The following is a 24,834-nucleotide window of genomic DNA, read 5'->3' on the forward strand; positions in this document are numbered from 1 at the left end:
CACACACTTTTTTTTTAACATCCCTTACACTGCTTTAATTTTTACACTGCTGTACATAGATTACATTTGGGGGAGGTAAAGTGCCAACAGAAACCCCTTATGTTCTTTTAGCAAATTTGACTAAATTGTTCATAGTCAAATGATTTCGATCAGATTGTCTCTTTGCCTGGCTTCTTTACAGATTTTCCTTTGGGAAAGGACCCATTTTCCCTTCAGAATTGCTGCAAAGAAAGCAAGAATTCTCTTCCTATAACACTTTTCCTTTTTAACATTTTAACAACCTTCAACTGCTTAATTCCCTCCAGCCTCTGCAGAGTTAACTTCTCACTCTCTTTCCTTCAGTCACTTGCTTGTCTCCCAGAATGACACCTCCATCAACTCAGATTTCACCATTCCCAGTATTGTCCCAGGGATCTGAAACTACTTACTGCTTCCCAAACTCCTGCCGCTACACCCCTCAGGGCTCCTAACCTGTTTTCCAATCTCTTTATCTGTTGCCTGCCTGCTTGTCTGGGCCCGACCTACCTTCCTCGCTGAACCGTCCCTTCCCATAGTCACAGGCTTTGTCCCAAGGAGGGTGGGCTCCTCAACCCTCCTGCTCCCTTTTCTTAAACATTTTTCTTAAATGAAATCACAACAATACCCCACTCTCCTACATCCTTCAGAGTGAGGACTTACAGAAATCTACTCCCTATTTGCCGATGCTTGTGCTGGGACTTACACAAGACAAAAAGTCTATACCCACTAAAAACTCTGCCTGACAGAGCAGGAGGGGGAGCACAAAGCCCCCTACCTTTTGGGCTCGATCCTGCTACGACCGAGGGTATATTCACCTGTACAATTTTTCCCCGACAGACAGGTAGGAGCAAGGACTCTGATCCTCCCGCTTATGGCCCGGCACCTCTACGACTGGGGGCGTATATATCTAGACAGTTTGTATATATCTTATCTGTATCGTTTCCCCCGACCGACGGGTCGGAGCGAGGACTCGAGTCCTCCCCCTATTGCCCGGCACTTCTACGGCCGGGGCTGTGCACACCTGAATGAGCGCTCGCTTGATACGGATGGCAGCGCGTGTCTGCGTGTTATGCTTATGAGAAGCACAGGGGACCTTTTTCAGGGGAAAAGGCAACACGCCGCGTTTACTGAAGATACAACAATTTGTGTATGTATTCAATCACACGCACACGCACGCTGTCCCAACCTTTCAGGGCCGGGCCCCCTGTTTAAATAGTGATTTTTTTTTTAATGGGACCAATGAGTTTTGCACCGTGATGTTGTAACCAATTGTCGTTTGACGAGTGCTTGTTTTCGTAAATTGTCCTTCTCATCCTTTATCTTGTTCTCTCATCAAGTCTCTCGGGGAGTTACCCCAGGCTGGTTTTGATCCCAGCTCTCTTGTCCCCATTGATAGGTGCCTGTCTCGTCTTTAGAGTCATCAATCTGCCCTCCTCTGATGTTTCAATAGGGGCACGGTGCAGCCTCCTGGCGCCCTTGCGTCTGTCTCCAGTTTTCCCCTCGTTCATCTGGTTCAGCGATGGCCTTCCCACGGATCTCTGAACCCACATTCCTCATTCACACACGACACAGAATTGGTTTACACAGAGCATTTTGAACAGGTACATCAAGTTGCTTCCCCTTCCCCTGCCAGGATGCTGCCCCCTTTGCTGCTCCTCCCCTGGGCATGGGGGGTCCTGGCTGGTAAGTGGGGACTCCCCCGCCATTTTTGCTACAGGGATGCGTGGGGATGGTGTAATACGAGGGGCAGGGTGGGGAAGTACCACACTGGGCTAGTGACCCTTGCTGGGGCAGTAGGACGGGGGAGGCAGGTTAGGGATCAGCAGGGAGACCTCCTAGAGCAGGATTGTTTACGGGACAGAGACTCATTAATCTCTCTCCCCACCCGCTTTGTCCTCCACTTGTTTCCTGCCCCCTGCCCCAGGCTCTCCTCCTCTCCCGTCTGTCACCCTCCGGCTGCTCCAAATCAACATCTTCCACAACGCCAGCTCCACGGACATGGTGGGGACGGCCCTGCTGGGCGACCTGGAGACCCACTCCCTGGACTGCAGCCCCTGCAAGATCCACTTCCTGCAGCCCTGGGCCCGGCTGGGCCTCACCCCGAAGCAGTGACAGGACCTGGAGCTGCCGATCCACGATTACCTGTTCAGCTTCATCCTTACAGTGAACACAGTAGCTCAGCACCAGGGAATGGGCTGTGAGCATGGAGCGGGCTGAGGGGATCCCTCCCCTGACCCACCCGAGGTGCTGAGAACGGACACGCTCACCAGTCACTGAGTGAGTCCTTGGGGGCAAGACAGCCAGTCCCTGGCCCTTTGGCTGATTGGAGTCAGCGGACCCCAGAGGGGAAACTCCCGTGCCCCATTCTCCACCCAGGCCTGGGGCCAGATTGTGGTCTGAACTTCTGAGAGGGAAAGGCCCCGCGTCCCACTCCCTGAGCCGAGGCTCCGGGTCTTTCCTGACAGGTACCTGACCCTTTGAAAGCAGGCCATTTGGGCAGGGGTCTGTATCTCAGGAACCCCGTGACCAAGGGACCCCAAATTTGCATCACAAACTCTGCCGATGTAATGCAGCGATTTTCAAGCCAATCTGATTATGCACGTGAAAAATGAGCTTTACACAGAAACCGCAACTTACCCTGAACTCCAGCCAGGGCCGCCCCACAATCCCGCTGCCGTCGTGTGGCCCAACATCCTCATGGCACCTGACATTATGCCTTTACTCCCCCCGTCTCTCTACTTCTGCCCCCTCCTGGGACCTCCGGACGCCCCTCCTCATCCTCCTGCCCGTCTTGTTCCAGACCCCCTCGTTACCCAGGGCTCCCTCGGCTGCGAGCTGCACCCCAACGGCACCTTGAGGGGATTCGATGACACCGGAGTGAACGGCGAGGACTTCGTCAGCTTCGACGCGGACGCAGGCAGCTGGCTTGCCTGGCGGGGGGACAAGCTGGCGCTCTACGCCCGGGACCTTCTCAACCGGGATAAGGGCCCAGCCAGCAAGATTCAGTTTCTCCTGAGAACATGGGTCAGTGAGCTCAAGAGCTTTGTCCAGCATGGGAAAGGGTCTCTGGAGAGGCAAGGGGAGGCTGGACACCACTCCCTGCCATGCAGCCACCTCTGGGGTGGGGTGTGTTTTCTGTTTATACAGGGATCCCGCACCCAGTGCTCCTATGCAGCCATCTCTGGGGTTGGGAACGGGGGCGGCTTCTACAAAGATCCCTCAGCTTGGACTGAGATGCAGCCACCTCTGGGGTGGGGCAGGGGACTGTTTATCCAGGGACCCCTGGCCTGGTGTACAAATGCAGCTATAGCTGGGGTGGAGCACCGTAGCCGTTCATAGCCGCACTGCACAGCCGTTTAGGACAGGAAGTGAAGGGGGATTCCCTCACCACTGGTAACTGCAGGGATGGAGCTGGGTTTGGCTAGTGAGTCCCTGAGGCTCAGACTGAATCGTCCCCTCTCCCCCGCCCCGTCTCTCTCCCCCTGTCTCAGAGCGGCCGGTCGCCGTGGTGTTTGCCCGAGCGCCTCCCCAAGCCGGGACCCCCGCGCCGTTACTGCTGGTTTGCCGGGTCACCGGTTTCTACCCCCGGCCCGTCCGCGTGGCCTGGCTGCAGGACGGGGAGGACGTGGGGCCGGGCGGGCGGCTGAGCTCCAGCGGGATCCTGCCCAACGCGGACCTGACCTACCAGCTGCGCAGCTCCCTGGCCGTGGAGCCGGGCGACGGGCACAGCTACGCCTGCCGGGTGGAGCACAGCAGCCTGGGGGGCCAGAGCCTGCTGATCCCCTGGGGTAGGGGCACGTCCCCAGGGGGGTGCGGTCGTGGTCTCTGGGGGCTTTTCCTGCACGTGCTGAGTGGGACAGGGTGGGTCCAGGCAGCAGGATTGGGGTGCAGGGAAGCAGAGCAGGTGGGTGGGGGGATGGATCATGGGGAGCAGGATGGAGGAGCTGAGGGGAACGGGACAGGACTGGGATGGGGGAGCAGAACTTGAGGAGGTGGGAAGGTGGGGGGAGAAAGGGGTGGGACTGCGGGGGAGGCAGAGGGAACAGGGTGGGGGGCTGAGGGCAGTGGGTCAGGGGTCGGGGGAGCAGGGTGAATTGCGGGGGAGGCAGAGGGAACAGGGCCCATACTCCTGTCCCAGTTCCCATCACGGCCCCCCCCCCCCGTTTTACAGGGCACAGCAGGGGCTGGGGCCCCGGCCTGGCCGTGGGCATCACCCTGGGGGTTGTGGCCGTAGCCGCCGTGGCCGTGGTGCTGTGGAGGAGCAGACGCAGGTGAGTCCTCTCCCCTTGGGGGTGGGGGTGGGACCGTTACACCCCCTAACCCTCCCCCCCGCTCTCTCCTTCCAGGGGCGACCAGGGCGTTAGACCAGGGGAGTCCAGGGCCTCAGGGGGCGGCACCGGCCCGGGCGTGGGGATCGGCCCCTCTCCTGGGGACATGGACCTCGGGGCTGGATCCGTGCCCGGCTCCAGAGCTGCGGGCCCCCCGAGGGCCGGTCTGGATCAAAGCGCTGGGAGATCGGGGCCCTGGGTGGGGGGTGGGATTCTGCTCCCTCTGGGACGTTCAGGGGGCGTTGGACACTTGGGGGCGCCGTGGGATCGCTGGGATCCGGGTCTCTTGTAAGGTGTCATTACAGAGCTTATAACCGGCTGAGCGGGGGCCTCCCGTTGGTATGACGCTGTCACCCTCGTATCGGAAACTAGGAATATGAAACATAGCGCTGAGGCCTGTTGTCGCGATGCAAAGCGTGGGCCATTAATGGGGGCTTGGAAGCTTGAGTCAGACGTGACTCTCAGCCAGCCGGGAAAACAGAAGGTTTATTAGACGACAGGGACATGGTCTAACACAGAGCTTGTAGGTGCAGAGAACAGGACCCCTCAGCTGAGTCCATTTTGGGGGGCAGTGAGCCAGACAACCCCGTCTGCCCTTCACTCCATGTCCCAGCCAGCCCCAAACTGAAACTCCCTCCAGCCCCTCCTCCCCTGGGCTTTGTCCCTTTCCCCGGCCAGGAGGTCACCGGATTCCTTTGTTCTCCAACCCTTGAGCTCTCACCTTGCAGGGGGAAGGGCCCAGGGCATCAGTGGCCAGGAAACAGGGTGTCGGCCATTCTCTGTGTCTAGACCCCTGCCCACACCTGCCCTCTAGGGCTCTGCAGTGATCATACACCCTTACCCTACCACCTAGATACTTAAGAACTGCCAAGGGGAAACTGAGGCACCCCCACACTATTCAGAGGAAACATTAAGAACAGTCCCACTTCCAACCGAGCAATCAGCTGCGCCTTGGTGAGCTCTCCTCTCTCTGCACAGCTCTACAATGTCCTTCTTAAGGAAATGGTTACAGGCCATCTTCACGCTGTTCCCACATGGTCACAGACTCACAGGCCGGTGCTCTCCCTGCTCCCCACTATCCCTGGGAGGAACCTCTTCAGTGCGACAGCCCTTCTCAGGGATCCGCTCTCTCTCGGGGTTGAGCCGTAGGCTCCTGCACCTCTGGGAGCCACCAGCCCGCCCGTCTCTCACTAATCCCCCTGCGTTTTCCTGCTCCCTCGTCACTTACTGCAGGATGCTCTGTCCATGGGGTGCAGTTTATCTCACTGCTAGCACCAGGTGTCACAGGGTCCCCGGCCGATGCTCTGGGAACTGCTCCCTACGAAGCCAGGCAGGACTCTGGGGGAGCTTCCTCTTGCAGAGCAGACTGTCGCCAGGGCAAGAAGCTCACCCGGCTCCACCTTCCTGGGTCCGACCTCAGAGCATTCAGCATCCTCTGCCCCTCCGTGCGCTTCCCCCAGCGAGTCCGCCCGCCTGGGACTCCTGCCCCCCGACTCCGCAGTCAGACATGACTCTCAGCCAGCCGGGAAAACAAGGTTTATTAGTCGACAGGAACGCAGCGTAGGGCAGAGCTTGTTAACACAGAAATCAGTGACTTTCAGCCAAGACACCCTGGACTCCCCCCTCTTCCAGTCCCCCCACATAGACTTCCAGCAACCTGACCTCCGATGCCCCCCTTTGCTCCTCCTTCTCTTTGTCTCCCTTCCCGGGCAAAAGGTGTCACCTGGTCGCACCCCCCTCCTGGGTCCCAGGTCACACAGGTGCAGACAGCTGGGCAGCCTCTCCTGCCCCCGGGCCCCAGCAACTCACACACCCAATTCCCACCCCCAAAGTATCGGTGCAGCACACAGGGAAACTGAGGCACACACAGTATTCATCTGGGACAGTAAGACTCACACGCAGCATAACAAGATGAATAAAATCCCACTTCATCACAACTCTGTATAAAGCTTATACAGGGTAAACTCATGAATTGTCCACCCTCTATAACACTGATAGAGAGAGATGCCCAGAAGTTTGTTCCCCCAGGGATTAATACTTATTCTGGGTTAATTTATAAGCAAAAGTGATTTTATTCAGTGTAAAATGTAGGATTCAAGTGGTTCCAGTAATAACAGACAGAACAAAGTCAGTCACTCAACAAAATAAAGCAAAAACACGCCAGTCTAAGCTTAATACATTAAGAAACTGAATGCAGGCTCGTTCACCTGCACATCCACCAATGTGATATACGCCAGCCTGTGCCAGCAAGGCCCCTCTGCCATGTACATTGCGCAAACCGGACAGTCTCTACACAAAAGAATAAATGGCCACAAATCAGACATCAGGAATCATAAGATTCAAAAACCAGTCGGAGAACACTTCAACCACTCTGGTCACTCGATTACAGACCTAAAAGTGGCAATTCTTCAACAAAAAAACTTCAGAAACAGACTCCAACGAGAGACTGCGGAATTGGAATTAATTGGCAAACTGGATACAATTAACTTGAAAAGAGACTGGGACTGGATGGGTCATTACACAAAGTAAAACTATTTCCCCTTGTTTATTCTCCGCCCTCCCACCCCCACCCCGGCCCCGTTCCTCACAAGCTCTTGTCAACTGCTGGAAATGGCCCACCTTGGTTTATCACGACAAAAGGTTTTTTTTCTCTCCTGCTGGTAATAGCTCACCTTAAGTGATCAGTCTCGTTACAGTGCGTATGATAACACCCATTGTTTCATGTTCTCTGTGTATATAAATCTCCCCACTGTATTTTCCACTGAATGCATCCGATGAAGTGAGCTGTAGCTCACGAAAGCTCATGCTCAAATAAATTGGTTAGTCTCTAAGGTGCCACAAGTCCTCCTTTTCTTTCCTCCATTATTGGGGACCCCCCTCGTGCTCCCCCTTGACCCACCCCCTCCAGTATAACTCAGTTGGCGGCCACCCCTTCCTGGGGTTCCCGCACAAGCTCCCCGGGATCCGTGCCCCCGTCCAGCTGGCCGGCCCCTTCCCCACACTCCTCCCCCAGCCCCTTCAGTTCGGCCACGGTGGCGTAGTCCGTCTGGTGGGAGTCAGGGGGCTCCAGTTGCTGCTCCCCGACCTGGGCTAAAGCCAAATTCTGCAGAGAGGCATAATGCACCTCGGGCTCCTCAAGCTCAGCACTGGCCTGGAGGGGGGAACGGGCAACACAAGGGGTTAATAATGAGCAATGCCCCTCACTCCCGACCTGCAGCCCCTGCTAGCCCAGCCCTGGGCTCCCCTCCGCACAGCTCAGCCGGTGCCTCCCAGTCCTGTCTCTTACCTTCCAAGCCTCCAGCTTCTTTGCTGTAACAGAAAGAGAACAGTGTAAATCTCCACTCCGCTCCCAGAGCCGGGGAGAGAATCCAGGAGTCCTGGTTCACAGCCCCCCCGCTCTAACCGCCAGACCCCACTCCTCTCCCAGAGCTGGGGAGAGAGCCCAGCCCCCCCACACACACACACTCAGCCCCCACTCCCCTCCCAGAGCCGGGGAGAGAACCCAGGAGTCCTGGCTCCCAGCTCTCCCGCTCTAACCACCAGACCCCACTCCCCTCCCAGAGCTGGGGATCGAGCCCAGCCCCCCCTGCTCTAACCCACCAGCCCCCACTCCCCTCCCAGAGCCAGGGAGAGAACCCAGGAGTCCTGGCTCCCAGCTCCCCCTGCTCTAACCACCAGACCCCACTCCCCTCCCAGAGCCGGGAGAGAACCCAGGAGTCCGGGCTCCCAGCCCGCCTGCTCTAACCCATCAGCCCCCACGTACCTCGTCTCCGGGCCCGGCAGAGGCAGACGGACAGCACCAGGATCACAACCAGCATGACAAACCCCGCGCCTGCCATGGCGGCGACTCCCCAGACTGGGATGTAGCAGTCTTTACCTACCAGACAGGTGGTCAATGCTGGGCGCCCCCCAGGCTCCCGTCCCCCCGGCTGCCCACCGGACCTGCGCTGGGGGCCAGGGCCTGGCGAGGGCGCTGTAAAATCTGCACTGCCGCCCCCCCGGGAGGGGCTGGCAGGATGAGCAGCCAAAGCCGCTGTGAGAAACTGAGACGACCCGGGGGCCCACCAGGTCGGGGGGTCGTCCCTCGCGGGGAGCATGGCTCACGGATTGAGCTGGAGACAATAAAGTGGCATGGAGCCCTGCTGTACGGCGGGGATCCCCCGGGTCCCTTGAGCTTTGCTGTGGGCAGGAACAAGTGGGCAAAAAACCCAGCCCACAGGAATTTGCGGGGAAACCCAGAATCCCTAATCTGGTTACCAAGAGTAGCTAGCATGACGTTACAGCGAAGTCATAAAAACGGCCTAACATGAATATACCCCAGCAACTGCTGAATGAACGTAGACCCCAGCAGCTGCTGAATGAACATAGACCCCAGCAGCTGCTGAATGAACGTAGACCCCCAGCAGCTGCTGAATGAACGTAGGCCCCAGCAGCTGCTGAATGAACGTAGACCCCAGCAGCTGCTGAATGAACGTAGACGCCAGCAGCTGCTGAATGAACGTAGACCCAGCAGCTGCTGAATGAACATAGACCCCAGCAGCTGCTGAATGAACGTAGACCCCCAGCAGCTGCTGAATGAACGTAGGCCCCAGCAGCTGCTGAATGAACGTAGACCCAGCAGCTGCTGAATGAACGTAGGCCCCAGCAACTGCTGAATGAACGTAGACCCCCAGCAGCTGCTGAATGAACGTAGGCCCCAGCAGCTGCTGAATGAACATAGACCCCAGCAGCTGCTGAATGAACGTAGACCCCCAGCAGCTGCTGAATGAACGTAGGCCCCAGCAGCTGCTGAATGAACGTAGACCCCAGCAGCTGCTGAATGAACGTAGGCCCCAGCAACTGCTGAATGAACGTAGGCCCCAGCAGCTGCTGAATGAACGTAGACCCAGCAGCTGCTGAATGAACGTAGGCCCCAGCAACTGCTGAATGAACATAGACCCCAGCAGCTGCTGAATGAACGTAGACGCCAGCAGCTGCTGAATGAACGTAGACCCCAGCAGCTGCTGAATGAACGTAGGCCCCAGCAGCTGCTGAATGAACGTAGGCCCCAGCAGCTGCTGAATGAACGTAGACCCCAGCAGCTGCTGAATGAACATAGGCCCCAGCAGCTGCTGAATTCTGTTTATACACATAATATATTCACTGACTTTTTCGTTTCTCTTTCCGGAGCGCGGGCGACTCTGTCTCTCTTGCGGGGTGGAAGATTGTTTGCAGGTGGGAACAGGCTAAAAGGGCACAAGCCAGGCCAGGAGCGGGTGGGGGTGGGCCTTGCGGCGCAGGGGGCGATTAGAAAACGAGCCCCGCGCCGGGCGCTGAGGAAGCGGGTGGGGAAGAGGCCCCCGTCCGTCCGGGGTGGATTGACGGGAGCATCGTACGGGGGAGGTCGCTAACCCGCCCTGCTCGGGGGTCCCAGGTCCCGTTCTGGGGGGCCGGGCTCCGGGAAACACGGGGACAAACTTCGAGGCCAGAGGAGAGCCACAAAATGGAGCACGGTTTAGAAAACCTGGAGAGGTTAAAAACCACGTGGGCCTGACGAGCAGGTTGTGGGGGCAGCTGGGAGGGTCTTCCCCGACATGTGAAGGGCTTTACCAAGGCCGGGGATCCATTCTGCGTGTCCACAGAAAGCAGGAGGGACGTGACAAGGGTCACCAAGGGCGACTGTGGCTGGATATTAGGACAAACTTTCCAGGTCTCGGGGACGTTCAGCTCGGGAATCGGTGTCCACGGGCGGGTCGCAGGATCCCCGTCCCAGGAGGTTTAAAACCAGGCTGGCCAAACCCCTGTCAAGGAGGGTCTGGGTTGGCTGGGCCCTGTGAGGACCGCCCATGATGCCTCCAGCCCTGGAGGACATTTCAACCGGCCCCGGTCTGAGTATTCCTGAGCATCGGGGTCCCCCCGCCCGAAATGAAGAATTTGGGCATCACTGACGCAGGCTCAGTGATATTTAGCTGTGGTTGAATGGGCATTTTTCTCTCACACACGCAAATGTCCCCGTTTGGGTGAGAAATGAAGTGGCTCCTTCTCTCCCAGAGGCAAGGATGGAGCCCCCACTCCCCTCCCAGAGCCGGGGAGAGAACCCAGGAGTCCTGGCTCCCAGCCCCCTGCTCTAACCCACCAGCCCCCACTTCCTTCCCAGAGCCGGGGAAAGAACCCAGGAGTCCTGGCTCCCAGCCCCCCATGCTCTAGATCACTCGGCTCCATGCACACCCCCCACCCCATGGGAGGCTCTGCCCCTTGGGGCCACGTCCCGGGGGTCTCACACCATGGCACAGGGCATGGGCGAGGGACCCACAATTCAGCCATTTCAAACCAGTGGGGACCAGAGGATGTGGATGGGGGGTGGATGGATAGATGGGTGTGTAGGGGATGGATAACACGAGGGGCGTGGGGGTGGATGGAGGGAGGGGTAGATGGATGGGGGAGGGGTGGATAGTTGGAGGGAGAAGGTGATGGGTGGGGGAGGGAGGTGCAGGGGGAGGGTGGTGGGTGGAGATGGAGGGAGGTGGGGATGCATGGGAGGAGGGAGCAAGGGGTAGATGGAGGAAGGGAGGGGGAGGGATGGATGGAGGAAGGGGTGGGTAGATGAGTGGGAAGGGGTAGATGGAGGGGGGATGGGGAAGGGGTAGATGGAGGGAGGGAGGGGTAGATGGAGGGAGGGAGGGAGGGGGAGGGATGGAGGGAGGAAGGGGTAAATAGGTGGAGGGAGGGAGGGGTACATGGAGGAAGGGAGGGGATGGAGGGAGGGAGGAAGGGGTGAAGGGAGGGAGGGGTAGATGGATGGGGGGAGGGGTAGATGGAGGGAGGGAGGGGATGGATGGAGGGAGGGGTAGCTGGAGGGAGGGAGGGGTAGCTGGAGGAAGGGGTGGATGGAGGGAGGGGTGGGGATGGAGGGAGGGAGGGGTAGATGGATGGGGAGGGAGGGGGTGGGGATGGATGGAGGAAGGGGAAGATAGATGGAGGGAGGGAGGGGTACATGGAGGAAGGGAGGGGATGGAGGGAGGGAGGAAGGGGTGAAGGGAGGGAGGGGTAGATGGATGGGGGGAGGGAGAGGTGGTGGGGGAGGGAGGGAGGGGTAGATGGATGGGGGAGGGAGGGGGAGGGATGGAGGGAGGAAGGGGTAAATAGGTGGAGGGAGGGAGGGGTACATGGAGGAAGGGAGGGGATGGAGGGAGGGAGGAAGGGGTGAAGGGAGGGAGGGGTAGATGGATGGGGGGAGGGGTAGATGGAGGGAGGGAGGGGTAGCTGGAGGAAGGGGTGGATGGAGGGAGGGGTGGGGATGGAGGGAGGGAGGGGTAGATGGATGGGGAGGGAGGGGGTGGGGATGGATGGAGGAAGGGGAAGATAGATGGAGGGAGGGAGGGGTACATGGAGAAAGGGAGGGTTGGGGAGGGAGGGAGGGAGAGGTAGATGGGGCCTGGGGGTGGAGGGAGGGAGGGGTAGATGGATGGGGGAAGAGGTAGATGGATGGGGGAAGGGGTAGCTGATTGGGGAGGGAGGAGGCGGGGAGGGAGGGATGAAGGGGTAGCTGGATGGAGGGGGGAGGGGATGGACGGGCGGGTGGATGGAGACGAAGGGAGGGACGGGGGGTGGCTGGACGGAGGTGGGGGGGATAGACGGGGGAAGGGGGATGGAGGTACCCCGGGTGGGCGGCAGGGCGGGATGGACAGTTGGTTTGAATCTCTCTCCACCCTCCTCCCCCCCATCGATCTCTCCCTCCCCCACCCCCCACCCACCGTCCCCCTCTGCTCCCTTCCCACCCCCAGCCAGGGTCCCTCCCCCAGCCCCACGGCGCAGGGGGCACTGACCATTCCCTCCCATCCCTGCGGACAGCCCCAGGCCCGGCGAGCGGCTCCCCCAGCAGCGGTCCGTCCGTCCGTCCGTCCGTCCCGCAAGGGCTGTGTGTCCTGTGGGTGGTGGGGGAACTTCTGCTTCCAGCTCCCACTCTGAGATAGCGCGTTTAAAACCAGAAGCTAGAGAGGCAGCTGTATCCGCCCGCCAGGGCTGCAGGGGGGCTGGGAGCCTGGACATCTGGGTTCTCTCCCCAGCGCTGGGAGGGGAGTGGGGCTGGTGAGTTAGAGCAGGGGGCTGAGAGCCAGGACTCCTGGGTTCTCTCCTTGGCTCTGGGAGGGGAGTGGGGGCTGGTGGGTTAGAGCAGGGGGCTGGGAGCCAGGACTCCTGGGTTCTCTCCTTGGCTCTGGGAGGGGAGTGGGGCTGGTGGGTTAGAGCAGGGGGCTGGGAGCCAGGACTCCTGGGTTCTCTCCTTGGCTCTGGGAGGGGAGTGGGGCTGGTGGGTTAGAGCAGGGGGGCTGGGAGCCAGGACTCCTGGGTTCTCTCCTTGGCTCTGGGAGGGGAGTGGGGGCTGGTGCGTTAGAGCAGGGAGCTGGGAGCCAGGACTCCTGGGTTCTCTCCTTGGCTCTGGGAGGGGAGTGGGGGCTGGTGGGTTAGAGCAGGGGGCTGGGAGCCAGGACTCCTGGGTTCTCTTCTTGGCTCTGGGAGGGGAGTGGGGCTGGTGGGTTAGAGCAGGGAGCTGGGAGCCAGGACTCCTGGGTTCTCTCCTTGGCTCTGGGAGGGGAGTGGGGGCTGGTGGGTTAGAGCAGGGGGGCTGGGAGCCAGGACTCCTGGGTTCTCTCCCTGGCTCTGGGAGGGGAGTGGGGGCTGGTGCGTTAGAGCAGGGTGTCTAGGAGCCAGGACGCCTGGGTTCTCTGCCCAGGAGACCCCAAGTGGAGGGGAAGTGGGAGGGGCAGCTTTGGGGCCCCCAAGGGAGAGCCTGGCAGAGGCAAAATTTCCACTGCTGAGGTGTGAAATCTACCCACAGCCCCAGAGGCCTTGTTCCCTGCCCAGAGGCCTGGCCGGCTATGGGGGCAGGGAATGGGGCTCGGGGTTCATCCCCTCGAGGGGGAGCCGGGCTCCGGGGGATTGAGCAAGGTAGTGTAGTGGGGATGCAGAGTGCCAGGACTCCTGGGTTCTCTCCCAGCTCTGGGAGGGAAGCGGGGACTAGTGGTTAGAGTGGGGGGAGGGGAAGGGGAGTGCCAGGACTCCTGGGTTCCGTTCGCAGCAGAAGGTTGACCCAAAGTCCCCATCTGCCAGCCCCATGACTGGGATCCGTCCTTCCTTGAGAATCTGCCGGTTGTGAAATACACGCGTCTCCTTCCTTCTGCAAAACAACCCCACAACTTCCTGGCTCCCAGCCCCCCCCGATCTAACCACTAGGCCTCACTTCCCTCCCAGAGCCGGGGAGAGAACCCAGGAGTCCTGGCTCCCAGCCCCCCTGCTCTAACCCACTAGACCCCCACTCCCCTTCCAGAGCCAGGGACAGAACCCAGGAGTCCTGGTTCCCAGCCCCCTTCCACTTCCTCTCACACCTGTGTGTGTTTGTGGGTACCTTTCACCCGTTCCAGGGCCCCCATCTGAGTGAACTTCTGCAGCTCTGCCAGGTATTATTGTAGGCCCTACAGGCTGTCATTTAAGGGACCCGGGGCCGTAGCGGCGCCGCGGGAAATGAAGATTTCCATTCCAGCACATTCGGCATTTATTCGGCTCCTCGCCGAGCAGCCGGGCGCAGAGAAACGCAGCGAGTCGAGATGGTGGAGCGAGGAGGTGGCCGGTGTCCTGCTCCGGGTGGCGTCAGGGCCCCAAAATACCATGAGACTGGCCTAAAAAAACAGGGCCTGGGGAAATCACCAGCTTGGCTGGGAAATCGCAACCCAGGACGGCCCGGTGACGTTGCGCTCCGTATGATGGTATGAAAATATGCTAACGAGTGTGACCAGGATGTAACTGGAATATACTTCAGGCAAAGGGTCTCTTGTAAGGTGTCATTACAGAGCTTATAACCGGCTGAGCGGGGCCTCCCGTTGGTATGACGCTGTCACCCTCGTATCGGAAACTAGGAATATGAAACATAGCGCTGAGGCCTGTTGTCGCGATGCAAAGCGTGGGCCATTAATGGGGGCTTGGAAGCTTGAAGGCTCCCACTGACCAGGACAATTGGTGGTAAATGGCTCTGTTTACTTCCAAGCCCTCCTGGGTCCCTGGCTGCCAGCCAGTGGGTCATGAAGTCTCCCAGGACACGGGACCATGTCACCTGGTACTGGAATCCATCTTGAACTTGGGGTTTTGCCATTTAGAAGGAGGGGTGGGGGCCCAGAGAGACAAAGGATTCCCGCCTTGGGACAAAGCTATAAAAGGGGGTGGAACAGGACAAAGGGGGGCTGCAATCTTGAGAACGCCCCTAGTTACCACCTGAGCTGGATCAAGGGCTGTACTGGGGAAAGGATGGGCCCAGGCTAGGGGGGAGTCTGGTCTGGAAAAGAAGCTCATTGGAACCCCTCCGAGGGTGAGATTCACCTGTAATCAGCTTCTTCACGTATCAGGCTTAGACTGGCGCCTTTTGTTTTATTTTGCTTGGTGACTTACTTCGTTCTGGCTGTTCTTACTTGGAACCACTTAAATCCGACTTTTTATACTTAATAAAATCACTTTTGTTCATTAATTAACCCAGAGTAAGTGATTAATCCCTGGGGGGAGCAAACCGCTGGGCATATCTCTCTATCGGTGTTATGGAGGGCGGACAATTTATGCGTTTACCCTGTATAAGCTTAATACAGAGTAAAAGGGATTTATGTGGGATTTGGACCCCATTGGGAGCTGGGGGTCTGGGAGCTGGAGGCAGGAGGCAGGAGCACTTCTCAAGCTGTTTTCAGTTAAGTTTGCAGCTTCCGGGGGACGTGGCCCAGACCCTGGGTCTGGGTTGCACCAGGCTGGCGCGTCTGGCTCAACAAGGCAGGGGTCTGGAGTCCCAAGCTGGCAGGGAAAATGGGCTCAGAGGTAAATTCAGCACGTCAGGTGACAGTCCCAAGGGGGCCTCTGTGACCCCACCCATTACAGGCCCCACGATTCTCTGGAAAAAGAACAAATCGGGGCTGGAGGCAGGACGAGACGGGCTGGAAATGAATGCGAGTGGGGCGGGCGGGGGAAAGCGAGATGCCCACAACTCCAAATGTTCCATTTCAACCGGCCGTTGGGTTTCTCTCAGCGTTTTGGGGTCGCAATTTCCAGCTGTTCTCCCCGGCCGGGACGGGGGAAAAAGAGTCAAGCTTTTAACCCAGAGCCCAGATCCCCGGGACTCCTGGAGCAGGGGCATGAAGAAAAGTTGTAATTGTTGGTTACGTGTACAGGGGAGTGCTGGGGAGGGGAATGGGGGCTGGTGATTAGAGTGGGGGAGGCTGGGAGCCAGGACTCCTGGGTTCTCTCCCTGGTTCTGCAAGGGCACTACGGGCTAGTGGTTAGAGCAGGAGACACGAACAGTCACATTCACAGCTGGGCTTTGGCCTGAAGCTCCCTGACTCGTCTCTTTCTCCTCCGGGACACTAGGACGAGAACAAGGAGAGAGAAAAGTGAAGGGCTCAAACAAATGGGGTGGAAAACGGCTTTTCCCCAACCTGGCAACCAGTAAAGTATCTGATACCATCAGCAGAGCTGGGGGGGGGTGGGCAGGGCTGGGCTAGCAGGGGCTGCAGGTCGGGAGTGAGGGGCACCGGCAGAGCCGGGGGGAGCCTGGGGGCTGTGGGTCGGGAGTGAGGGGCACCGGCAGAGCGGGGGGAAGCCTGGGGGCTGCGGGTCGGGAGTGAGGGGCACCGGCAGAGCGGGGGGGAGCCTGGGGGCTGCGGGTCGGGAGTGAGGGGCACCGGCAGAGCGGGGGGGAGCCTGCGGGCTGCGGGTCGGGAGTGAGGGGCACCGGCAGAATGGGGGGGAGCCTGCGGGCTGCGGGTCGGGAGTGAGGGGCACCGGCAGAGCGGGGGGAAGCCTGGGGGCTGCGGGTCGGGAGTGAGGGGCACCGGCAGAGCGGGGGGGAGCCTGCGGGCTGCGGGTCGGGAGTGAGGGGCACCGGCAGAATGGGGGGGAGCCTGCGGGCTGCGGGTCGGGAGTGAGGTGTGCAGGGGGCTGCAGGTCGGGAGTGAGGGGCTCCGGCAGAGCGGGGGGGAGCCTGGGGGCTGTGGGTCGGGAGTGAGGTGTGCAGGGGGCTGCAGGTCGGGAGTGAGGGGCTCCGGCAGAGCGGGGGGGAGCCTGGGGGCTGTGGGTCGGGAGTGAGGTGTGCAGGGGGCTGCAGGTCGGGAGTGAGGGGCTCCGGCAGAGCGGGGGGGAGCCTGGGGGCTGTGGGTCGGGAGTGAGGTCTGCAGGGGGCTGCAGGTCGGGAGCGAGGGGCACCGGCAGAGCGGGGGGATCTGGTCGCTCACGTTTCGTCTGGTAGAACAGGCTGGTGCCCATGGCGCCGGCGGCGAGGCCGAAGATGCAGATCAGGCCACGCAGGAAAAGCCACAAGAGGACAAATCGGTCGGGTTTCACGTCCATGGGCACTGAACGGGCTAGAAGGGAGGAGAAAAGGATTGTAGGAAATTAATACTATGTGGGTTGAGGAGAGAGCCCAGGAGTCCTGGCTCCCAGCACCCGCTGCTCTAACCACCAGACCCCACTCCCCTCCCAGAGCTGGGGAGAGAACCCAGGAGTCCTGGCCTGCCCTGGACTCACCCAGTTTCAGCACCTGGAGCCACGTCCCGTTCCCAGCCCCGGCTCCCACGGTGGGGATCTTCACCAGGCAGCGGTAGGTCCCGGCGTCGTAGGGTCTCAGGTCCCGCAGCTCCACGTCGGCTCTCCTCTCCCGCAGGAAGCTCCGGTCCCGGGCCCGGCTCACCCGGCCCCTGAACTCCTGGGTCCCGTCACTCAGCTCCAGCCGGGCGCCCGCCACCTCCTTCACCCAGGTGTAGCTGCCCAGCCTGGGCTCCCGGGTGCTGTTGTAGGCGCAGGGCAGGATGACGGAGCCACCCTCGGTGCCCTGCACGGAGCTGGGCTGGGAGACCCACAGGCCCTGCGCCCGGCAGCCTGGCAAAGAGACGGGACCGAGGGACATCACCCATGGAGTCGAGCATGGGGCCTGCCCCTCTTGGGGGGCGCCCGCTCCCCCTGGCCCCAGGGCAGGGACTGGCTGGCTCAGGGGGCGGGGAATGGGACCCAGGCCGTATGTCGGCCAGACCGGGTCAGCCCGATGGCCCGTCCAGCCCAGCGGCCCGTCTGTGGCAGGCTCGGCAACCAACAGAAGAGGGTGATTATCAAGGGCCCCAGCCCCAGCCAGCCAGTCCCAGCCTCTGGCTCCAAACCGGCCTCAAACCTGAGTCAAAACCAGCCTGTGAAATTGTGATTCTCCTGCTAGAGAAACTGTCACGTAATTCGTACTGTACGTCGGCTGGCTTCAGTAGCTGGGTCCACCCGAGCCCCCCACCCACCATCTCTCTATCCCCATGCACACCCTACCCATCATCCATCTATCTCTCCATCCATCCATCCATCCACATACACCCCCACCATCCATCCATCCATCCATCCGTCTATCCCCATCCACCCCATCTATCTATCTATCCACATACACCCCCTCCAGCCAGCCAGCCATCTATCTATGTATCCACAGACACCCCCCTCCATCTACCTATCCCATCCACCCTACCCATCTATCTATCTATCTATCTATCTATCCCCAGACACCCCCCCTCTCTATCTATCCCCAGATACCCCTTCTATCTACCTACCTATCCCCAGACACCCCCCCCCATCACCCTTTCCAACACTCGACATACTTCTGGCTGACGCAGAGATCGGAAAACACGAGCCGTTTTCTCTCATCCCCTCACCGAACAATTCCCCATTCCCTTATTTAATATTTTCTTTGTTTTCTACGCTTCAATTCTCATTTCCTTTCCATTGTGTCCTTGGCCTTTGTACTTTTCCACACAAAGCAAATGTCCCCAAAGAGCGCCAGAGACCGTGAGACCCAGAACCCGGTTCGGTTTGGTGTCAGTGATCGGATTGTAACACAGTTACACTGGAAATAAATCCCAGTCGTCGGCTGGCGCTAAGAGTTATGTATGGGGTGATAATTTAGTGCCTCTGATTCTGAAATCGATTGGGATTAACAGCTGGGATGAAATTTTAAACCTCTTGCAAGAATGCATGGGGTTGTACTCTGAGATGCATTCATGCGATTAACTGGCATATGTTTTTAAAGAAAACAGTATTTTCCTAGGATTAAATATTAAAGGAATTTCAATAATCAAATGGGGTTATTGATCTAATTTGCATAATTTCCTTGGATTAAATGATAAATTTCTGGGGTTAATTTTGAAAGGACCCATGGATTATCTTTAAGAAAACTCTCTTTCCGAGCATTACCTTGTGGAAGAATTGGAGTAATCTGATGGGATTAACCGAGATATTCCCGGGAATTAATTTCTGATCTTCTGGGCTTAATTTTGAAACACATCTCAACAATTTACTGCAGTTATTTTTAAGGACATTGAAAGAGTTGCCCTGGGATTATTCTTTAATTCAAATTCAATAGTTCGCAGGATTAACGATTACCTTGCAATCATTTTGACGCTGAAATAAATTGGTATCGTTCACTTGAATTAGGTTTTAAATCCACTGCAGACATTTCCAGGGAGTGACAGATACGTTCTCGCAGTGTTCTCGGGTTAACGTATTGAATCACAATCGTTGGGCTGAGATTAATGTTCACAGACTTTGCAATTAAATCGCTGGATTCTATTTTTTTAAGAAACTGCAATAATTTTTCTGTGATTTTTTTTTAAACTGCGACAATTGTTTTGGGATTAGGGTTAAAGAAATCGCAATAATTCTGCAGAGAATCTCAGTTCCATTGCAATACTTGGCTAGTAATTACAAAGAACTGCATTCATTTAACAGGAACCAGACTGTCATCATTTCGTTTAATTAACTATTAAATAATCATTTAATACCATTAACTCTGAAATAAATTGCAACACGCTGCTGACTTTACTCTTAAAGAGACTGAAACAATTCAGCGGGACAAACCCTTAAATAGCTTGCAATGTTTCACCAGGAGTATTACAGACTGGGATTATATTTTAAAGGAACCGCAAAAAGACAGTGACGCAGTAATTTTTAAGGAATACCCAACACATTGTCTTTAGTAGCAGCGGTTAAACTGTAAAGAGTTTATTAGGGTTACTTGAATGTTGAATGAATTTGCTGGAATCATGTTTTAAATTGCAAGAGTTGGCTGGGATTAATATTTAAATATTGCAAGATAGTTAATGGTTAAAGATGGAAGAATGAGCCAGGATTAGCTCCTCAACGTCCTCAATTAATTAGAATCAATTTCTATCATTTCCTCGGATTAATTCTTGGACGGCGGGGTAAGAATTTGCGAAGGGCGAACAAATGAAGTGCCTCAGTTTGCTCGGATCTGCTGGAAGAAATTGCAATCCTTTAGGGTTGATTTAAATACTTTGCCGGAGCGGCCTAGTAAGAAAGAAATCGCCACCTTTGGATGAGCCCCGTCGTAAGTAAAACTCAGGAATTAAATGACATGAATTTTGAAATAATTTCCCAGTTTCGTTCAGAACTTGCAACAGGTTCGTGGGCCTAGCTGTAATCATTAACTGGGATCAATTGTTAATTGTATCATTATTTCCTGGTCTGAGCGGTGAAAATATGACGGTTCCGGACGGCATTAGACGAAAGTAGGTGTGAGATTGACGGAGCCGCTCGCCGAGGAACGGGGCACGTTCATTATTGAATCGGAGGCGGAATTGTTCACCTCATGCCTGGATCAGTCAGGTTAGTTTAGAGCAGCCGTTCTCAACCAGGGGTCTGGGGCCCCCGGGGGGGCTGAGAGCGGGTTTCAGGGCGGCCGCCAAGCAAGGCCGGCCCAGGGCAGAGCACCTGAGCAAATGAAACCAAAGCCTGAGCCATGTGGGGCCCCGGGCAATTGCCCGGCTCGCTACCCCCTAAGGCCGGCCCGGGCCGCCCCCCGCTCGGGTTCACGCTCACCGGCGAGTTCAGCCCGGCGCAGCGAGTTAACGGCCCCCGGGCAACGCTGGGTCCCTCCGGCCTGCCGGGTCGGCCCCGTCGCTTGGCGCCAGGTGGAGCAGGCGCTCACGACGGGCGCGGGGGGCGGCACTGGCTGGGGATAGGCAGGGCGGGGGCAGGGCACTGGATAGATGGGGGTGGATGGGTCGATGCAGCATCTATCTATGTAGCCTTCTGTGCCCACTGATACCCAGCTGGCTATGCCCAGATGTGCCCGGCTGGCCGGTACCTCCACGTGCCCCGTGCTATCTGTCTGGGCTGCGGGTTCACATCCCCCCATCACGGCTTCCCCCTGCACCGGCCCGGATCCCGGCATCGCGCCCCTCCCTGCTCACCTGCAATCAGGGCCAGCGTCCAGAGCAGGGGGCCCGGGGTCATGGCTGCCCGGGTGTGAGGGCAGAGGAACGCGGGTGCAGAGCTGGAGCGACTCGCACCAGGGCGGGGGGGGGGTCAGGAAATGAGCTAGGGCGAGATTCACGCCTCCGAGCAGCACCTGTGTAAATCGGTCGGTTCCTGCCGTGCTTCGGGCTTCCGGCCCAAGGGCCAAGGGAGGGGGAGGAGCAGGGCCCGGACTCCTGGGTTCCATCCCTAGGTCTGGCAGGGCAGTGGGGGCTTGTGGTTAGAGCAGGGGTGCTGGGTGCCAGGACTCCTGGGTTCACTCCCAGGGTTTGGGAAGGAAGTGGCGTCTGTTGAGTTAGAGCAGGGGGACTCAGAGCCAGGACTCCTGGGTTCTCTCCCCAACTCTGGGAGCGGAGTGGGGCCTAGTGGTTAGAGCAGGAGGGGCTGGGAGCCAGGGCTCCTGGGTTCTCTCCCCAGCTCTGGGAGAGGAGTGGGGCCTAGTGTTTAGAGCAGGAGGGGTTGGGAGCCAGGACTCCTGGATTCTCTCCCCAGCTCTGGGAGGGGAGTGAGGCCTAGTGGTTAGAGTGCGGGGGCGCCAGGAGCCAGGCGTACTGAACACCATTAATTTAGGTCAACAGCTTCTTACATCACCGGGACTTTATTCAGCACCAGGGGCTCGCAGACCCACCAGCCCGCGCCACGTGCTTTGCACCCGCCTCCATCACTTCGTGAGACTCTCCCCTGGCTGCAATCGGCCCCGATCGCGGCCCCGGCCGAGCCCCCCGGGCCAGTGACCGCCTCTTCCACAAGGAACCCACCCTTGATTTAAACCTCACCCCAGGCGGGAGCCCCCCTGGGTCGTTCCCCTCCGGCCACAAGCGGACGCCTTGTTCCCAGGCTGTCTCTGCCCAGCTCCAGCTCCCGGCCAGGCTGGGGTTCGACGTGAGTGGTTCAGCCCAACGCGGCCGCCCGAGCGCTCAGCCGACCACACACCCAGCCCGGGACCTGTTTCCTGCCCCGCGGCTGGCTGAGGGGGGCTGGAGGCTGGGCTGCGCAAGCAGCTCTCGGGAGGCCGGGGGGGTGGAAAAACTGGGTCACTGGCTCTCACGCCCCACGGAGGAAACAGACACCGGCCGCGTCATCGACTGCCTGAGAAACCACCGGGGCGGCTGTTAACCCGCAAGCTCCAAGGCAGAGCGCGAGCGCCGGGAACTAGGGGTCAGGAAGGGACAGTGAGTCCAGCGCTGGCCACTGGGTGGATGTCTTGGGTCCTCGTCAGAACCCGCGGGTCAGGAGTGAGGGGCACCGGCAGAGCTGTGGGGGGCAGGGCCGGGCTGGCAGGGGGCTGCGGGTCGGGAGTGAGGGGCACCAGCAGAGCTGTGGGGGAGCCCAGGGCCGGCTAGCAGGGGGCTGCGGATCGGGAGTGAGGGGCACCGGCAGGGCTGGGGGGCAGGGCTGGGCTGGCAGGGGGCTGTGGGTCGGGAGTGAGGGGCACCGGCAGGGCTGGGGGGCCCAGGGCCGGGCTAGCAGGGGCTGCGGGTCGGGAGTGAGGGGCACCGGCAGGGCTGGGGGGGCCAGGACTGGGCTGGCAGGGGGCTGCGGGTCGGGAGTGAGGGGCACCGGCAGGGCTGGGGGGGCAGGGCTGGGCTGGCAGGGGGCTGCGGGTCGGGAGTGAGGGCACTGGCAGGGCTGGGGGGCCCAGGGCTGGGCTGGCAGGGGGCTGCGGGTCAGGAGTGAGGGGCACCGGCAGGGCTGTGGGGGGCAGGACTGGGCTGGCAGGGGGCTGCAGGTCAGGAGTGAGGGGCACTGGCAGGGCTGGGGGGCAGGGCTGGGCTAGCAGGGGGCTGCGGTCGGGAGTGAGGGGCACCGGCAGGGCTGGGGGGGCCCAGGGCCGGGCTAGCAGGGGCTGCGGGTCGGGAGTGAGAGGCACCGGCAGGGCTGGGGGGGCCAAGGGCCGGGCTGGCAGGGGGCTGTGGGTCGGGAGTGAGGGGCACCGGCAGGGCTGGGGGGGCCCAGGGCCGGGCTAGCAGGGGCTGCGGGTCGGGAGTGAGGGGCACCGGCAGGGCTGGGGGGGCCCAGGACTGGGCTGGCAGGGGGCTGCAGGTCGGGAGTGAGGGGCACCGGCAGGGCTGGGGGGCAGGGGGCTGCGGGTCGGGCGTGAGGGGCACTGGCAGGGCTGGGGGGGGCAGGGCTGGGCTGGCAGGGGGCTGTGGGTCGGGCGTGAGGGGCACTGGCAGGGCTGGGGGGCAGGGCTGGGCTGGCAGGGGCTACGGGTCGGGAGTGAGGGGCACTGGCAGGGCTGGGGGGCAGGGCTGGGCTGGCAGGGGGCTGCGGGTCGGGAGTGAGGGGCACGGCAGGGCTGGGGGGGCAGGGGGCTGCGGGTCGGGCGTGAGGGGCACTGGCAGGGCTGGGGGCAGGACTGGGCTGGCAGGGGGCTGCGGGTCGGGAGTGAGGGGCACCGGCAGGGCTGGGGGGGCAGGGCTGGGCTGGCAGGGGCTGCGGGTCGGGAGTGAGGGGCACTGGCAGGGCTGGGGGGGCAGGGCTGGGCTGGCAGGGGCTGCGGGTCGGGAGTGAGGGGCACTGGCAGGGCTGGGGGGCAGGGGCTGCGGGTCGGGCGTGAGGGGCACTGGCAGGGCTGGGGGGCAGGACTGGGCTGGCAGGGGGCTGCGGGTCGGGAGTGAGGGGCACCGGCAGGGCTGGGGGGGCAGGGGGCTGCGGGTCGGGCGTGAGGGGCACCGGCAGGGCTGTGGGGGCAGGACTGGGCTGGCAGGGGGCTGCAGGTCAGGAGTGAGGGGCACTGGCAGGGCTGGGGGGGCAGGGCTGGGCTAGCAGGGGGCTGCGGGTTGGGAGTGAGGGGCACCGGCAGGGCTGGGGGGGCCCAGGGCCGGGCTAGCAGGGGCTGCGGGTCGGGAGTGAGAGGCACCGGCAGGGCTGGGGGGCCGAGGGCCGGGCTGGCAGGGGGCTGTGGGTCGGGAGTGAGGGGCACCGGCAGGGCTGGGGGGGCCCAGGGCCGGGCTAGCAGGGGCTGCGGGTCGGGAGTGAGGGGCACCGGCAGGGCTGGGGGGGCCCAGGACTGGGCTGGCAGGGGGCTGCGGGTCGGGAGTGAGGGGCACCGGCAGGGCTGGGGGGGCAGGGGGCTGCGGGTCGGGCGTGAGGGGCACTGGCAGGGCTGGGGGGGCAGGGCTGGGCTGGCAGGGGGCTGTGGGTCGGGCGTGAGGGGCACTGGCAGCTGGGCTGGGGGGCAGGGCTGGGCTGGCAGGGGGGCTGCGGGTCGGGAGTGAGGGGCACTGGCAGGGCTGGGGGGGCAGGGCTGGGCTGGCAGGGGGCTGCGGGTCGGGAGTGAGGGGGCACTGGCAGGGCTGGGGGGGGCAGGGGCTGGGCTGGCAGGGGGCTGTGGGTCGGGCGTGAGGGGCACTGGCAGGGCTGGGGGGGCAGGGCTGGGCTGGCAGGGGGCTGTGGGTCGGGCGTGAGGGGCACTGGCAGGGCTGGGGGCAGGACTGGGCTGGCAGGGGGCTGCGGGTCGGGAGTGAGGGGCACCGGCAGGGCTGGGGGGGCAGGGGGGCTGTGGGGTCGGGCGTGAGGGGCACTGGCAGGGCTGGAGGGCAGGACTGGGCTGGCAGGGGGCTGCGGGTCGGGGAGTGAGGGGCACCGGCAGGGCTGGGGGGGCAGGGGGCTGCGGGTCGGGCGTGAGGGGCACTGGCAGGGCTGGGGGGCAGGACTGGGCTGGCAGGGGGCTGCGGGTCGGGAGTGAGGGCACTGGCAGGGCTGGGGGGGCAGGGCTGGGCTGGCAGGGGGCTGTGGGTCGGGAGTGAGGGGCACCGGCAGGGCTGGGGGGGCAGGGGGCTGCGGGTCGGGCGTGAGGGGCACTGGCAGGGCTGGGGGGCAGGGCTGGGCTGGCAGGGGGCTGTGGGTCGGGAGTGAGGGGCAGCGGCAGGGCTGGGTGGGGGGCAGGGCTGGGCTGGCAGGGGGCTGCGGGTCGGGAGTGAGGGGCACTGGCAGGGCTGGGGGGGCAGGGCTGGGCTGGCAGGGGGCTGCGGGTCGGGAGTGAGGGGCACTGCAGGGCTGGGGGGGCAGGGCTGGGCTGGCAGGGGGCTGCGGGTCGGGAGTGAGGGGCACCGGCAGGGCTGTGGGGCAGGACTGGGCTGGCAGGGGGCTGTGGGTCGGGCGTGAGGGGCACTGGCAGGGCTGGGGGGCAGGGCTGGGCTGGCAGGGGGCTGCGGGTCGGGAGTACTCTGAGATAGCGCGT

General features: G+C 61.0%; 2 protein-coding genes and 1 pseudogene across 2 annotated transcripts; 1 reads left to right on the forward strand and 2 right to left on the reverse strand.

Annotated features, from left to right (window-relative positions):
* The first annotated feature begins 1,646 nt into the window (after positions 1 to 1,646).
* Positions 1,647 to 4,733, forward strand: LOC144929268 (antigen-presenting glycoprotein CD1d-like; annotated as a pseudogene).
* Positions 4,734 to 7,260: 2,527 nt separating this feature from the next.
* On the reverse strand, positions 7,261 to 12,245 carry LST1 (leukocyte specific transcript 1). The gene is made up of 4 exons (XM_078848386.1): positions 12,152 to 12,245; positions 8,110 to 8,223; positions 7,633 to 7,655; positions 7,261 to 7,497 (listed from the first exon to the last, which is right to left on the reverse strand). Exons 1-4 carry the CDS (start codon positions 12,162 to 12,164, stop codon positions 7,261 to 7,263), a joined length of 387 nt encoding a protein of 128 aa, XP_078704512.1. The 5' UTR covers positions 12,165 to 12,245.
* Positions 12,246 to 13,938: 1,693 nt separating this feature from the next.
* Positions 13,939 to 20,639, reverse strand: LOC144929305 (natural cytotoxicity triggering receptor 3-like). The gene is made up of 4 exons (XM_078848455.1): positions 20,585 to 20,639; positions 16,875 to 17,225; positions 16,583 to 16,711; positions 13,939 to 15,715 (listed from the first exon to the last, which is right to left on the reverse strand). Exons 1-4 carry the CDS (start codon positions 20,625 to 20,627, stop codon positions 15,660 to 15,662), a joined length of 579 nt encoding a protein of 192 aa, XP_078704581.1. The 5' UTR covers positions 20,628 to 20,639; the 3' UTR covers positions 13,939 to 15,659.
* Positions 20,640 to 24,834: the final 4,195 nt, after the last annotated feature.

The sequence above is a fragment of the Lepidochelys kempii genome, chromosome 14 (assembly GCF_965140285.1).
Source record: "Lepidochelys kempii isolate rLepKem1 chromosome 14, rLepKem1.hap1, whole genome shotgun sequence".
NCBI lineage: Eukaryota > Metazoa > Chordata > Testudines > Cheloniidae > Lepidochelys > Lepidochelys kempii.

Coding starts and splice junctions, on each gene's coding strand:
- LOC144929305 (XM_078848455.1), bottom strand. CDS start 20,627: ATGACCCCGGGCCCCCTGCTCTGGACGCTGGCCCTGATTGCAG. Junction 17,226..20,584: donor GACGCTGGCCCTGATTGCAG/GTGAGCAGGGAG, acceptor TCTCTTTGCCAG/GCTGCCGGGCGCAGGGCCTG. Junction 16,712..16,874: donor GCTCCAGGTGCTGAAACTGG/GTGAGTCCAGGG, acceptor CCTCCCTTCTAG/CCCGTTCAGTGCCCATGGAC.
- LST1 (XM_078848386.1), bottom strand. Junction 7,656..8,109: donor CTGCCGGGCCCGGAGACGAG/GTACGTGGGGGC, acceptor TTTCTGTTACAG/CAAAGAAGCTGGAGGCTTGG. Junction 7,498..7,632: donor AGAAGCTGGAGGCTTGGAAG/GTAAGAGACAGG, acceptor TCCCCCCTCCAG/GCCAGTGCTGAGCTTGAGGA.